The 13963-nt window shown below is 38.9% G+C and overlaps 1 protein-coding gene across 1 annotated transcript in view; it reads right to left on the minus strand.

Annotated features, from left to right (window-relative positions):
- LOC118179524 (kinesin heavy chain-like) overlaps positions 1 to 13963 on the minus strand; it is a 190982-nt gene that overhangs the window by 15385 nt on the left and 161634 nt on the right. Inside the window, exon 23 of the mRNA XM_035348781.2 lies at positions 13509 to 13588. Within this exon, the coding sequence (XP_035204672.1) occupies positions 13509 to 13588 (80 nt within the window). The remainder of the gene's footprint in view (positions 1 to 13508; positions 13589 to 13963) is intronic.

The following is a 13963-nucleotide window of genomic DNA, read 5'->3' on the forward strand; positions in this document are numbered from 1 at the left end:
AATGCATACATAATACATGAAAATTAAAAATAAAACTGATAAGCATAATACATAAAACTGATCATTAAGTACTGCTATGTAGTCTAAAGAGAAACTTACCTACATTAATTCCATAGTTAGTTTTATCACCTTAGAACATGCACATAATTTATACAAAACAAATTAAGCACGTAATGCTGATCACTAGGGAAGAGATTCAAACATGCAATTGATCACATAAATACAGATATTTCTTCCCTAAGATTTGCATAAAAAGTTGAATATTTATTAAAATTAAGAAGGCAAAAATGCCATACCAATAATAATATCATTCATAAACTTGAGGTGATAACATAAGTTGACCCTGCCCTTCTTGAACCTATTTATCACAAACTTGTAATTTAAATACACGATTAGTAAGTGTAGGAAAAACTCATTGCTGTTGAAGATTTTACTGGCACGATCTGGTCTTGCGAGTCCTAAACCTGTACATTAATTGCAAAAGTAAACATTATAAAGAATATAGGCAGGTTGTTGCCATAGTCCTAATTATCCAAGTTAGTCTTGGGTTGAGAGGTTCGAGGTGTGTGCCCAGATTGATTTAGTGTGATTTATACATTTTATGATTCAGAGCGCTAAGCACTTGATTATTTCTATTTGGGGACACTTATCGTCGTATTAGAGAATACTTTCTCTGACAATGGCTGATTACCGCTTGTAGCTTTTTATTTGCTGTTTTGTTTGTTCTCATATTTGCCGCCCATTGTGGCCAGTAAGCTTGACTTGGCTTTCTTATATGGTACTGTGCCGTGTTTGTGCAGTGGAAGACGTAGTGGTCTGGATCCCCCACCTCTCCACATTGACATCTTTCTGTGTCACTCAGGCTGAATCTATGCAGATAGGTCAGGAATGGGCCATGACCTGTATAAAACTGTGTCTGACTACCACTATTGCAGTTTAACTCTAGCGTTGTTTTTGGGAAGAACATATACGTTCTCCTTCCTGTATCTGCTGTGTCCCATCTGGCTTGCCATCTGTCTATCAGTTGTTTTAGAGTGATCTTTTTGAGATGAGACCTAGGTAATTTATCTGGCAGTTCTGTTCTTGAGACCTCCTTTGCCGCTTCTTTTGCCAGGGTGTCTGCTTCCTCATTGCCTTTAATGCCCACGTGAGCCGAAACCCACGTAAGGCATGGCCTTTCTGATGGTGGAAGACTGAGGAGGATTTTTCTAATTTCTTGGACATACTGGCTTCTACTTTTGTAACCTTTGATTGCGTCAAGGCTAGAGGCAGAATCACTGTAAATAGTAATGTGGAGAAGTCTGTTCCTCTTCACATAATTAATTGCTGCTTTAAGTGCTGCCAGCTCAGCTTGGAATACTGAGTTCCTACTGCCAAGTCTTCTTTTCCATTTATACACAGCTGTATTACCTTTTAGAACGCAGAAGGCACTGCCAGTACCCGTCTCGGTTTTTGAGCCATCTGTAAATATAGCTGTGTGGTTATCTTTTGGTGTCACATAGTGGCCTAGAATACACTTTTTTAGATGTGTTTCAGCCGGATGTCCTTGAGTCACTGGCTTGTGTTTTTCAAAGTCTTCAGCAAAGTGGTGTTGTTCCCATAGAACTCCATCCTCACCTAGCCTTAACACTCTTGAAATGAACGACTCCCTTTCCGCTTGCAGGTCTAGTGGAGGAATTCCTGCTAGAACCTGCAGAGCTGTCGTTGAAGTAGTTCTGTAGCCCTTGCAGATGAGCAAGAGTTGCAGCCTTTGCATGGACAGAAGTAATCTACGCATGCTTACGTTGAGTGTATTTCCCCAGATCGCTACGCCGTAGAGAACAATTCTTTCTGTTATTGCTTGGTACCACCTCTTAAGCACCCATGGTGGTGCTCCCCACTGCAGTCCTGTTGTGCGTAGCATTGTGTTTGTGAGTGCAATACATCTTTTCCTGAGTTCTTTTAAGTGGGGAATCCAAGAGAGATTATTGTTGAGGATAGATCCTAGGTATTTTATGTTTGAAGAGCATTTTATTGAGCTACCGTTGAGTCTAATGGTAGGATTTCTTTTCATTACTCTTTTACGCCCTATAAATAGCATGGTAGTTTTTTCTGCTGAGATCGTAAGTTTGTGTGTTTGTGCCCACTCTAAGAACCTATTTAGTGCATTTTGTGTAATTTTCTCTATATTCTTTCTTCCCGAAGTTACTAGAAGGAAATCATCCGCAAAAGCCTGCAGATGTATTTCGCTCTCCATCTCAAAAATTTGGAACGCTGAATTAGCTACTAGGTTCCACAGGGTTGGCCCTAGACAAGAACCCTGTGGACAGCCTTTCTCCAGTTTATGCTGGATTATTCCATCGTTTGTAGTTACTTGGACTTGTCTGTCTTCAAGGTAGCTCCTTATCAACTTTAAGATCTGAATTGGGCAGTTGATTGAATCTAATTCTTTTGTTACATCAGGCCACCAGACATTATCGAAGGCTCCCTTTATGTCAATAGATATTACTATTGAGTGATTGTCTTCCTCTCTGTTCTTTTTCAGCACTTTCAGGAGATCTGCTACTGCCTGTTCCGTAGATATTCCTTCACGGAAGCCATACTGTTTTTTATTAATTACTGAACTTTTATTCAGGAAATAATTTAGCCTCATTAGAATGATTTTTTCTAGAACTTTGCTAATTGTGGGAAGGAGACTTACCGGGCGGTAGGAGGTCGGATCCGAGGGATCTTTCCCCTTTTTGTGAAACAGAGCGATCTCTGCCAGCTTCATATCTTTCGGAAAGTGTCCTACTTTCCAGCATGCTTTGCAGACTGAGTGGATCATCTCTGGAAACTCATTATGCAATGCCTTGAGTATTATATTGTCTAGGCCATCCGGCCCCGGTGCCTTTTTCCTTGCCAAACCATTTATGATTAGGTCTACCTCCTCTATTGTTGGTGGGAGATAGTCTCCATTTATGGAAGACCAGAATTTTTCCTGAAATTGCGTCCTTATTAATGTATGCGTTTCTGAGTCATTGGCGGGATCATCTGAAGGAAAAACCGTTTTCAGTATTACCGAAAGAATATTTCTTGTATTTGGTGCGTCAGGGGCCACATTCGCAGTCAATTGAGTCGGTCTAAAGACCTTACCTGCGGCGATTTTTTGTATTTTCCCAAAACTTTCCGGTATTCTACTACAGTGTTCCTGCCAGGAGTCGGATTTGGCCTTTATTATCTGTAGTTTGTATTGCGCAAGTGCCTTCTTGTACGTCTGCATTTTTTGGTCCCTTTGTATGGAATCTGTTTCTGACTGTGCCAGTCTTCTGAGCGCCCGAACTCTGCTTCTGTTTGCCGTTAGTTTGTCATTCCACCAGGAAAGTTCTTTCTTCTGGCTGGGTGTTTTTTTCTTATATGTTTGTTTTGCTGCACTTGTTAGAGTTCCAATTAAATGCCTGTAGGCATCATCCAGTCCGTCTATGGTGTTGCTTGCTTGGAAGTTAAAAATCAATTGACCTACATAAGGACGAAGCAAATTAAGGAACTTCTGATGTCCTCCATAAGCTGTCTTGAACCTCTGTTTCAGAGTATAAGTTAACTGAGCGCCCATTAGATAGCTGATTATTCTGTGGTCGCTCAGAGAGGGAATGTCCATAACATGCCATTCCGACATTTGATTTGCTAATTGGGAAGATACCATGGTTAAATCCGGCCAACCTTCCGCCCTTATAGTGCGAAAGGTGGGCGGTGAGTCTGACGTGTTTATGATGCTTAATCTGTTTGTCATTGCTTATTCTAAAACCATTTTGCCTCTTACGTTTTTCACTCGCGCCCCCCATAAGGGACTTGAAGCATTGAAATCACCTGCTAATAAGATTTGGTTGTTCCCTTTTCTGACGACAGTGCTGATTTCTATTAATAGTGGATCTAATTCCTCACTTGGTGGAAAGTACACATTAGTAATTTGAAGGTGTCCCGTAGTTGTCTCTAGTTTAATGGTAACTGAGTGTTGCGTCTGAGATGTAAGGAGGGGAGATAGCGGACCATTATAAATTATGACAGCCTGTTGAGAGGTTGACTGGAACGTCTTGCTTGTGGGTGGAATTCCTGGCAGATGACTATGTGCTAAGTACGGCTCTTGTATGAGGGCGATATCGGCATTTTCCTTTGTCATAATATCCATGAAGTTAAGTGTTGCAGATCTAGCTCTCTGCAGGTTTTCTTGGAGAAACCTGAGTCCTGTGACTTGTTGGCGGAATTGGTTACTGCCTACATCCGTTGTTGCTGTGTTTTGCTGCCTCGTTGCAGTTCCTGTCGGTACACAGGACATTTTGAAGAACTTGCCGGATGACTTGCGTCAAAGTCTGTGCTATTATGCGTATTGGAGTGAACACAATTCGCACAATTTTCCTCTTCTGCCGTACACTCTTGTGTTAAATGACCTTTTCCGCACTTAGTACAGGCTGGTGGGAATCTGCAGTTTTTACTTAGGTGGCCAAAGGTTTGGCAGTTGTAGCAGCGGGTTATTTTTACGTATTCTCTAAACGGACACGAAGTAAATCCAATATAAACCCGCTTGTGGTCGAGAAGCCTGTCTTTGAAATCTGCTGTCACTTCCAGTATCCAATTACAGGTAGTTTCGTCCCTAGGTCTCGGGCCTTTTGGAAAGATAACTGGCGACCGCGTTTCTGGCAAAAGATCTTCAAATGCTGCTTTTATTTCGTCTGCCGTTATGTCACAGGGTACCCCAAATACTATAAGAGAGCTCCTAAACGGACGGGGAATCCTTAGTTCTAAGTGCTCTGTCAGCACGCTAGATTCTTCAATTACTTTTTTAAGTTTGTGCAGGTGTGTGGCTTCTTTGCACCTAATCAAGAGTTCTTTAGATCTCGTGGCCCTCACTTGCTGTATGTTGATGCCAAGCTTATGAGGTTTGATGTTGTTTAGAACTTGCGCTTTCACACTATCTGGCGTGCGCTCTGAATCTTTCCCCTTGATAAGTAAAACGTGCTCAGAAGGCTTTTGCTTGGGAATGGCTGTTGCTTGTATGGAAGGGGGCTTCTTTTTCTGAATCTTACCGGCCACAGTTGCGTAACTCCGGCGGTCTTGTTGTCCTGTAGGATGGTTTTCCTGCAGCTCCGGGACCTTAAAACTGTGCTGCTCTCTTGCTTGAGAGAAGAGACTGGCATTAAGTTGTCGTTCTAGTTGAAGTATTTGTCCCTCCTGTCGTGCAATTAAGATTTCCTGATTAGAAGCTATAGCCAGTATTTCTGTGATATAATTGGACACCGCTTCGTGGTCTGCGATTTTTAGTTTAGAACGGCCTCTGTACTCTGCTAAAAGTGACTTGATGTGCAGAGTCAAAGTGTTAATCCTATCTAATCTGGAAGATGGATGGTCTAATCTCACTGGGCTCACACACCTCGAGCTGGTAGTCCTAATTGATCTAGTTGGGGAGGTTTCTCTTGACCCCATTTAACATGAAATAGTAATATTAACTTAAGAAAAAAATACTAAGTGAGTCTCTCAACCTGTTAAATTTCTAATCCTAGCACAGAGTGCTCACTCGTTCGATAAAGAGTAATATTAGCTTAAAAATAAAAAACTCAGAGGATCTCTCAACCTGTTAAAGTTCTAATCCTTGCACAGAGTGCTCACTCGTTCGATGAAGAAAGTCGGAGGAACACAAAGCAAATGTAAGAACAGTATATAGCACTGAAGTTACTGTATTTTTAGGTGAGAAAACTTCATATGCTTGCAAGAACTAGCGCTAATGGCAGGAAGATGAATACTAATAACGAAGAGGGGAAAAAAACCGTCCGCAGAGCACTTTTGCAGTCCTCCCTTGAATGTGTATAATCCAGACAGTACCAATACAAGTTGGTTCGGCCTTCAACGTCGCTCTTTCTTCGAGAGGAGAAGACAATCTATATCGTCTATTCCGCTAGGCAAAGCTATCGGCAGTTGATTCGCCAGAGGCAGTTTCGCCGTCAAATAGGAATAAAATACATAATATAGGTTGTTTATAATGTACATAATTACTTAACTAAAATAGGGTATATAAAGAAAATACACAGAATTAGTTGGAAAATTATAACAAATATAACAAAATTATGACATTTCATATTTATGGGCCAGACCTCTGAAATAATCTGTTATATTATTGTTTCTAAAATTATGCAGTTGCAATGTTTACCTGATTCAACAAAATGTCTTTAAATTTTAATCAGCTACCACTCATGCATGTAGAAAATTAGCATTTTTATGAAATCTTAGTTGAAGATGAAATTACTTTTGAATTACTCTTGTCCCCCCATTACTCTCATAAAATTAATAAATATATAAATAGGTATACTTGTAACGTTGCGCGCCTCCAACTTGCACGCAACCAAGAGGTGACTGTGAAAACTGGATAAAAGACAGAGTCTTATGAAGGGTTTAAGTCCCTTTTTATCCAACGTAAAAATTTACAATTGCGTGCTCTTGACGCTCACAGACTGCGCCAACTCGGCGGTCAAATAAAAATAATAACCTGAAAAGAAACTAAAGACAAGACTCTAACTACGAGGCTCTCTAAAAATAACTAACTCACCGCGTTTTACAATACCGCTGCTAATTCAGCAAACTGAAGCTCACTTGAACGATTAACACTACTTCCCGGCAAGCACATAGGCCGACACGCGTGGTTCTTCAATTTCTCGCTAACTACCTCCGCGCTCGTGAAGTAAGAATATCACACCCCGAACTCGTTTCCTTTCTATTTAAATCATAATACTTCCGCTGATAATTTGAATCCTTGCGCGTACTACTAAAATTTACATATTCTGGCATTGGCAGTTCCAGGGGAAAGTAAGGCTTGACAGGAAAGATAGTTTAAACTTAAAATAAATGTTAGTTAAAATAAATATAAACCCTACATTTGCCGCTGCCAGAATTTGGAAAACTTGGAAGCAGGTCCTACAAACGACCTGTTGTAAGTTTCTCTAATTCTGAACTAACTGGCGAGAACCTCGTTTACACACACACACACACACACAAAAAAAAAAAAAAAAAAATCTTATGTAACAAATTGTATACTAAAATTTCTGTTGATAGTTATAACTTTCTCTTCTTACAGCAACTTTCCCTGGACTTCATCAATCAATCTTGGTCTTTCCTTCCAGCATCTGGAAGGAATAAGTATCAGTATCTTTCTAAATACATTATAATTTACACTTTCTTGACACAATAAATTTTTTGTTTTTAAACGATTCGTTTTTCTTAGTTATTGCTTACTTCACATTCATTCAATTTTTCAAGCATTAATTTAACTTTACCCTGGCTCTCCACCGTGTGTGGTGTCAAACGGGAATATTCGTGTTTTAGTCTTACAACACTTCCCCTAACCACCATGATTTGTTAGAATTCAACGACCAAATAGACACACCTTACTCGACATTCTACAACTCAATGAGCTACTTTAATATTCTTAAAAATTCAAATGTAGGTGGAGAACCCTACAAAACACATTCATTCTAACTTCCCCCTCATTCATCTTTAAACATACAGGCTTTCGCTCTAAAGCATGACTTTATCTACAATTTAATACTTAAATTTTGACTTCATTGCTTTTAAGCATTCACTTTTAGCATCTACAATTTTATGCTTCTAGACTAAATTCTACTTTTACATAACATTCAAGTATTTACGTACATTTACAAAATTTTAATACATATGATTTTTACAATTTACCATAAAATGAATAAGAGAAAATAAATTTTTACTTTACTCATTCTTCGCCAAGCTGGCGGCACTGAAACTAAAATTCTTATTAATACAAGAATACGAAGTTATTTTTATCTTCGGCCAAATTTTGGCTTTAACATAACAGAATTAGTCTTTCGACCAACAGAAAATGCTTGTTTTTAGCTTTTACACTTAAAGAAAATAATACTTTTGCCTTAGCTAAATAAAGTAAAACAAAACTAAGTCTCAACCGAGACATATTGACTTTCGTCAAAACATAGAACTTCGTACTTATGCATAACATTTCGGAACAAAAGAGAAAAAAAATTATAGAAGGTTTTAACTTATCTTTGAGTTTTCGATGCTTGAAACTCCGTCATTCGTTTTTGGCAATATTGGTCCCAAGTTAGAGGTTTCATGGATGTTAATCTTCTCCTTACTGCCCTCCGAGTATCGTCCACATTACTTTTTCTTTTGCGTCCTCTACATGCTGGCCTCTTGGCGGAGTAATCGTCTGGTGGCTGGCATTTCCGTTTTTCCCTGGGACGGCTGGTCTTGACGTCCTCCGGTCTGGAGTCCTTCTTGAATTTCTTCTGTTCGTCGTATTTTTGTGCCTCCTGTTGCCGTTTCAGTTTCCGGAACGGCGGCCTTGCTGGCACCTGACTCTGTGGCCGTGTGCGCGTTCTCCTTGATGTATAATTTCTCCTGCGATCCTTTGTAGGTGGTGTTTTTCTCTTTACCACGGTTTCTTTACCCGGTGCATCTGTATTTTTGTTTTTCTTAAACGCTGGAGTTTGAAAGTTATTTTTTCTTTTTGATACCGACGTCCGGGTTGTAGAAGGGCTAGGTCTCTCTTCAGTTCTCTGTTTCTTGGGTGGTGGAATAGTTGTTGTTATCTCTGGACCTTCTACTTCGTTTAGACTTGAGTCCTGCAAGAAACTTTTAAGGATTTCAAAATCATTTGGATTATAGTATTTTTTCACCTGGTCGGGACTTGCTTTACAGATTTCCCCTCTCTCGTTCTTAAGATCTAATACTACTCCTTTGATTTCCTGAATTACATAGGGGCCTTCCAACTTTGGAGCTAGCTTTGCCGTAAAATTGTCTGGGGCACTTGATAAAGAAAATTTCCGCTTCAATACTTTATCCCCAACTTTAAAATCTGCTTCACGGCGTTTTCTATCATAATATATTTTCTGCCTATTTCTTGCCGTATCCGAGCTTTTAAGCGCCTGATCAATCAGCTTTTGCACATCTTTTTGTTTAAACTCCTGCTCTCTTTGTTGCACAAAGAATAATTTATCTAAAGGCGTAATTAACTTTCTGCCTAAAAATAATTCTGCTGGAGTTTTTCCCGTAGTATCATGATTTGCCGTTCTTAAAGCATAAGCTAATTCATTTATGTAGCCATCCCAGCGCTTGTGATGTGTGCTCACGTAACTGCGAATTATTTTTACTATATTTTTATTAACTCTTTCTGCTATGTTAGCCTGTGGTCTATACGGAACCATTTTGATATGGCGTATGCCAAGTCCATTGCATATATTTTCAAATATTTGACTAATGAATTGTTTTCCCTTATCGCTAATGACTTTTATCGGTGCACCGTATTTTAAAATGTATCTGTGTAAGAATGCATCTGCGACTGTTTTGGCTGACGCGCGTTTAAGTGGAACAATTTCTGTCCATTTTGAAAAATGATCTACTATTACTAAAAGAAAACGATTTTTATTTAACTCGCTCTGGGGGAAGGGACCAAGAAGATCTATGCCTAAAATTTCATTCGGAAATGTAGCGCGAATGCTATTTAAGTACCCGGCCGGGCTGTAATTAATATCATTTATTAACCGACATTGATTGCAGGACCTGACATACGCCGTTACTATTTTGTATAATTGCGGGAAATATACCGCCTCGCGTACCCTTTTTAAAGTCTTTCTGACCCCTAAACGGCCCGCTGTTTTTGCTTCGTGTAATTCGTTCAAAATGCTTAATCGAAGCGAGGCTGGGATGACTGGTTTATACTCAAGATTTTCGTTTGTTGTTTTCGTATAAAATAATAAATTATCTATTATTTCATAGTTTTTTGCTCTATTTCTTATCGCATCGATATCTGTGTGCTCGAAGCTTTCGGGGTCTTTCAAATAAGCATAGATATTTCCAAATTCAGGATCAGCTTTCAGTTCAGTAATAATCGTATCTCTAGAATCTAAAATTTTTGAAGTCAACACAGCGCATTTAAGTTCATTTCCTTCATCGTCCAGTTTTATACGAGAAAGTGCGTCAGCTACATTGTTTTCCTTACCCGGTTTATATTTTATTGTGATATTATATTCTTGGAGTTTTAAAGCCCATCTTATTAACCTGGGCGTTAGGTTTTTCCCCGAGTAAAGTCTACCAACAGCCGCATGATCCGAAAAGACTGTTACTGGCGATTTGCCGAAATAAACTCGAAATTTGTGTACAGCCATTAATACGGCTAATGTTTCTCTTTCTGTATCTGTATAATTCCTTTGTGTCTGATTCAATGTTTCACTAAAAAATGCCAGAGGATGGTTATTTTGCATTAGAACCGTACCTACCGCATAGTCTGACGCATCTGCTGCAATTTCCAGGTTTTCGTCCCCCTCCGGGAATTTTAAAACAGGGGCATTAATGAGCGCTTCTTTTAATCTTTCAAATGCTGTGGTAGCTTCCGCTGTCCACGTAAATTTACCCCTTTTTCTTTTGATTACTAAGAGTGGTTCAACAATATTAGCGAAATCTTTTATGAAAAATCGATAGTAAGAACATAACCCAATGAAAGAAGAAAGTTTCTTGGCGGTCTTGGGCGGTGGGAAATTCTTAATAGCTTTTATTTTTTAATCTTGCGTTTCTATACCCTTTTGCGAAATTTTATAACCGAGATATTTAAGTTCTTTAGTTGCGACCTTGCATTTTGAGGCGTTAATTGTAAGATCGGCCTCTTTTAATAATTTAAAAACTTGTTCTAGATCTTTAATGTGTTGTTCCAACGTACTACTCGTTATAATTATATCATCTAGATAAATTAAAGTTGATTTTCCTAGGACAGGCTTTAGAACAATGTCCATAGCTCTCTGGAATGTTGATGGCGCCCCACACAACCCAAAAGGCATGCGTAAAAATGCATAAGTGCCCGATTTTGTTATAAACGCGGTTTTATGTATATCTTCGGGTCTCATAGCTATTTGATAGTAGCCAGACGTTAAGTCCAAAGTAGACATATATCTTGTCGATTTGATCTGTCTAATGATCTCGTCTATAACCGGCAAAGGATAAACTGGAAATTTGGTAATACTATTTAGTTTTCTGTAATCAATAGCAAACCTCCAAGCCCTTTTATCCGAAGGAGGAAACTCGTTCTTTTTCCTACATAGTACGACTGGACTCGCGTACTCACTATTTATGGGCGTTATTATTTTATTCTTTAACATCTCCTGAATATGTTCTTCGATGATTACGTCTTTTTGTTTGTCATACCGATAAGGTTTAGTCCTACAAGGTTTTTCGGCATTTAATTGAATCTTGTGCGTGACTATTTGGCAGTTTCCTGGTTTTTCTGAAAATAAATGAGAAAAATTACTCACCACTTGCTGTATTGCTTTCCTTTCATGGTCATTCAGATGGCTAAGGTCCACTTGCGGTGTCTCCACAGGTTCCACCACCCTCTGGTCCATCTCCAACACCACGGAACTATCTTGAAAATTTAATTTGGCCCTCGCGGCCCTTAAAATCTCCGTACCTAAAATAAGAGAATTTTGCAGATTTTTCACTACAAAAATTAATACTTTGAGACTTTCCTCTTTTACCTGTAAGTTTAATGATAATTTCCCGATGCAGTGACATGTTTTTCCTTGCGCCGCTATAATTTCCGTATTTTTGGTTTTAAATAATCGTACCCTATAAAAATTCTTTTTGAAGAAATTTTCACTCATAAAATTTCCTTCTGCTCCTGTATCGATGAGGGCTTCTACTGGTACATCGCCAACCAGGACTTGTATAATTGGTAGCTGTGAGTTTTTTACGATGACCGTATTTAAATGTCTATTTGAGGGTTTTTTTTAAAACTTCCGGGGTCTGGACCCTCCCTTTCACAGGCCCCTCTACTCGTTTAAAGCTTTCCTTTCAATCTGTGCCTTCTGGGTACGCGGATGTTTATTTTCAAATTTTCTTTTTGGGCCTTGACCTTCGAGTTTCGATGAGTTAGCTTGATAGCTCTTTCCCCCACAAGAGCGATTTCCATTTCTCGTTTCCTCATTTGAAGATTTCCTTCGGGTACTTTGAGAATATGTTTCCCCTCTCGCTTTTTCCGCTATTCTGCGATTTTGAAACTTCACCGCCAATTCGAAGAGTTCCTGCAATGTGCTTGGGTTTCTAATTTCAAAGTAGTCTTGAACAGCGGGTAACAATCTTGGTAATATTATTTCAATAATCTCCGCATCGGGTTTCTTCCCATACAGCATATCCGTTAGCTTGATTTTTCGTAGAATAAAGTCCGTCAATTCTGCTATATCCCGTTGATAGAAACTATATAGTTCGGCTTCCAGCCGTGCGCGATCTTTCACTATGGGGAAGGCCTTTACTAACGATTTTTTGAAATTTTCAAATGTATATGTCTGGCTTCCAAATTCCCCTAATAAAAATTTGCCTATATTTTCCACCATAGCGCGGCCTGTCCTCTTAGTGCTGATGTGGCGATGGCAACTTTTTGTCTTTCAGGAACAGGGTAGAGCTGAAAGTGGTTTTCTAGACCTTCTAGAAATACCGCCACGGAATTTTTTCCGTCGAAATGGACGTTTGGCTTGATTGACGCTCTCAAAGTCTGGACCAGGTATCCAAATCCTTCCAACTGGCATGTCATTTCTTGGTGTTGTCCAGCGGATTCCATCCAATTTTCGGCCATTTCAGTTCGATAAGTGTTCGGGCGCCAATGTAACGTTGCGTGCCTCCAACTTGCACGCAACCAAGAGGTGACTGTGAAAACTGGATAAAAGACAGAGTCTTGTGAAGGGTTTAAGTCCCTTTTTATTCAACGTAAAAATTTACAATTGCGTGCTCTTGACGCTCACAGACTGCGCCAACTCGGCGGTCAAAAAAAATAATAACCTGAAAAGAAACTAAAGACAAGACTCTAACTACGAGGCTCTCTAAAAATAACTAACTCACCGCGTTTTACAATACTGCTGCTAATTCAGCAAACTGAAGCTCACTTGAACGATTAACACTACTTCCCGGCAAGCACATAGGCCGACACGCGTGGTTCTTCAATTTCTCGCTAACTACCTCCGCGCTCGTGAAGTAAGAATATCACACCCCGAACTCGTTTCCTTTCTATTTAAATCATAATACTTCCGCTGATAATTTGAATCCTTGCGCGTTCTACTAAAATTTACATATTCTGGCATTGGCAGTTCCAGGGGAAAGTAAGGCTTGACAGGAAAGATAGTTTAAACTTAAAATAAATGTTAGTTAAAATAAATATAAACCCTAACTTCTATGTCATGCGTAACGATATATATATATAAAATTGTATACAAAAATATCTTATATATTATTCATATGATGGCTAATTGGCGACGGCGAAACACGGCAATCTATCGGCTAAGTGGTGACGGCGAAACGGCGTAAAGGAAACCGCGGCAATCATCCCTTTACGGATTACACCAGAAATATCGATAGCTGCCGTTGGAGGAAGAAACTGTGATGTCTTTCATGGGTGGTGCTTGCAGCGCTCTCACAAGTTTTTGAAACAAAATAATTAATATAAATTTAAAAAAAAATTTCATCATTTTGATACATACCAATTTGAGCCATATGACCCCTTCTAGCTAAGTTCTTTTGACGAACAGCTTCTTTAATGCGATCTACTTCATACTGATATCTGAAAGTGAAATGAAAAATAAATAAATAAGTCAAAACATTCCCAGTTTTTCACCGTGTACATTATGAAATGTAAATAAGTTTTAAAAGTTTTATCATAGAATCACTTAAAAACCTACGCACTGATTTTGTGCATTATTATGCATGCTATGAAATAGAAGTTAAAAAAATTGGTATGGGCACCATATGACTTCCTTACGCGGCTTATTAAATTATACATATTTTTTGGCTGCGTTTCATTCAACTTATTTCCTTGAATTATTCTAACTTGATTAATCGATTCCTTTAAGTAAATTGAAAATTACAGTAAAAATTGCAAATTTTGAAATTAAATATTCCAGCCAATTTTGTCATACGGGAGTCAAACTTCTTACAA

The sequence above is a fragment of the Stegodyphus dumicola genome, chromosome 9, assembly GCF_044657685.1.
Source record: "Stegodyphus dumicola isolate Sdum_Otavi_A_Nest chromosome 9, ASM4465768v1".
NCBI lineage: Eukaryota > Metazoa > Arthropoda > Arachnida > Araneae > Eresidae > Stegodyphus > Stegodyphus dumicola.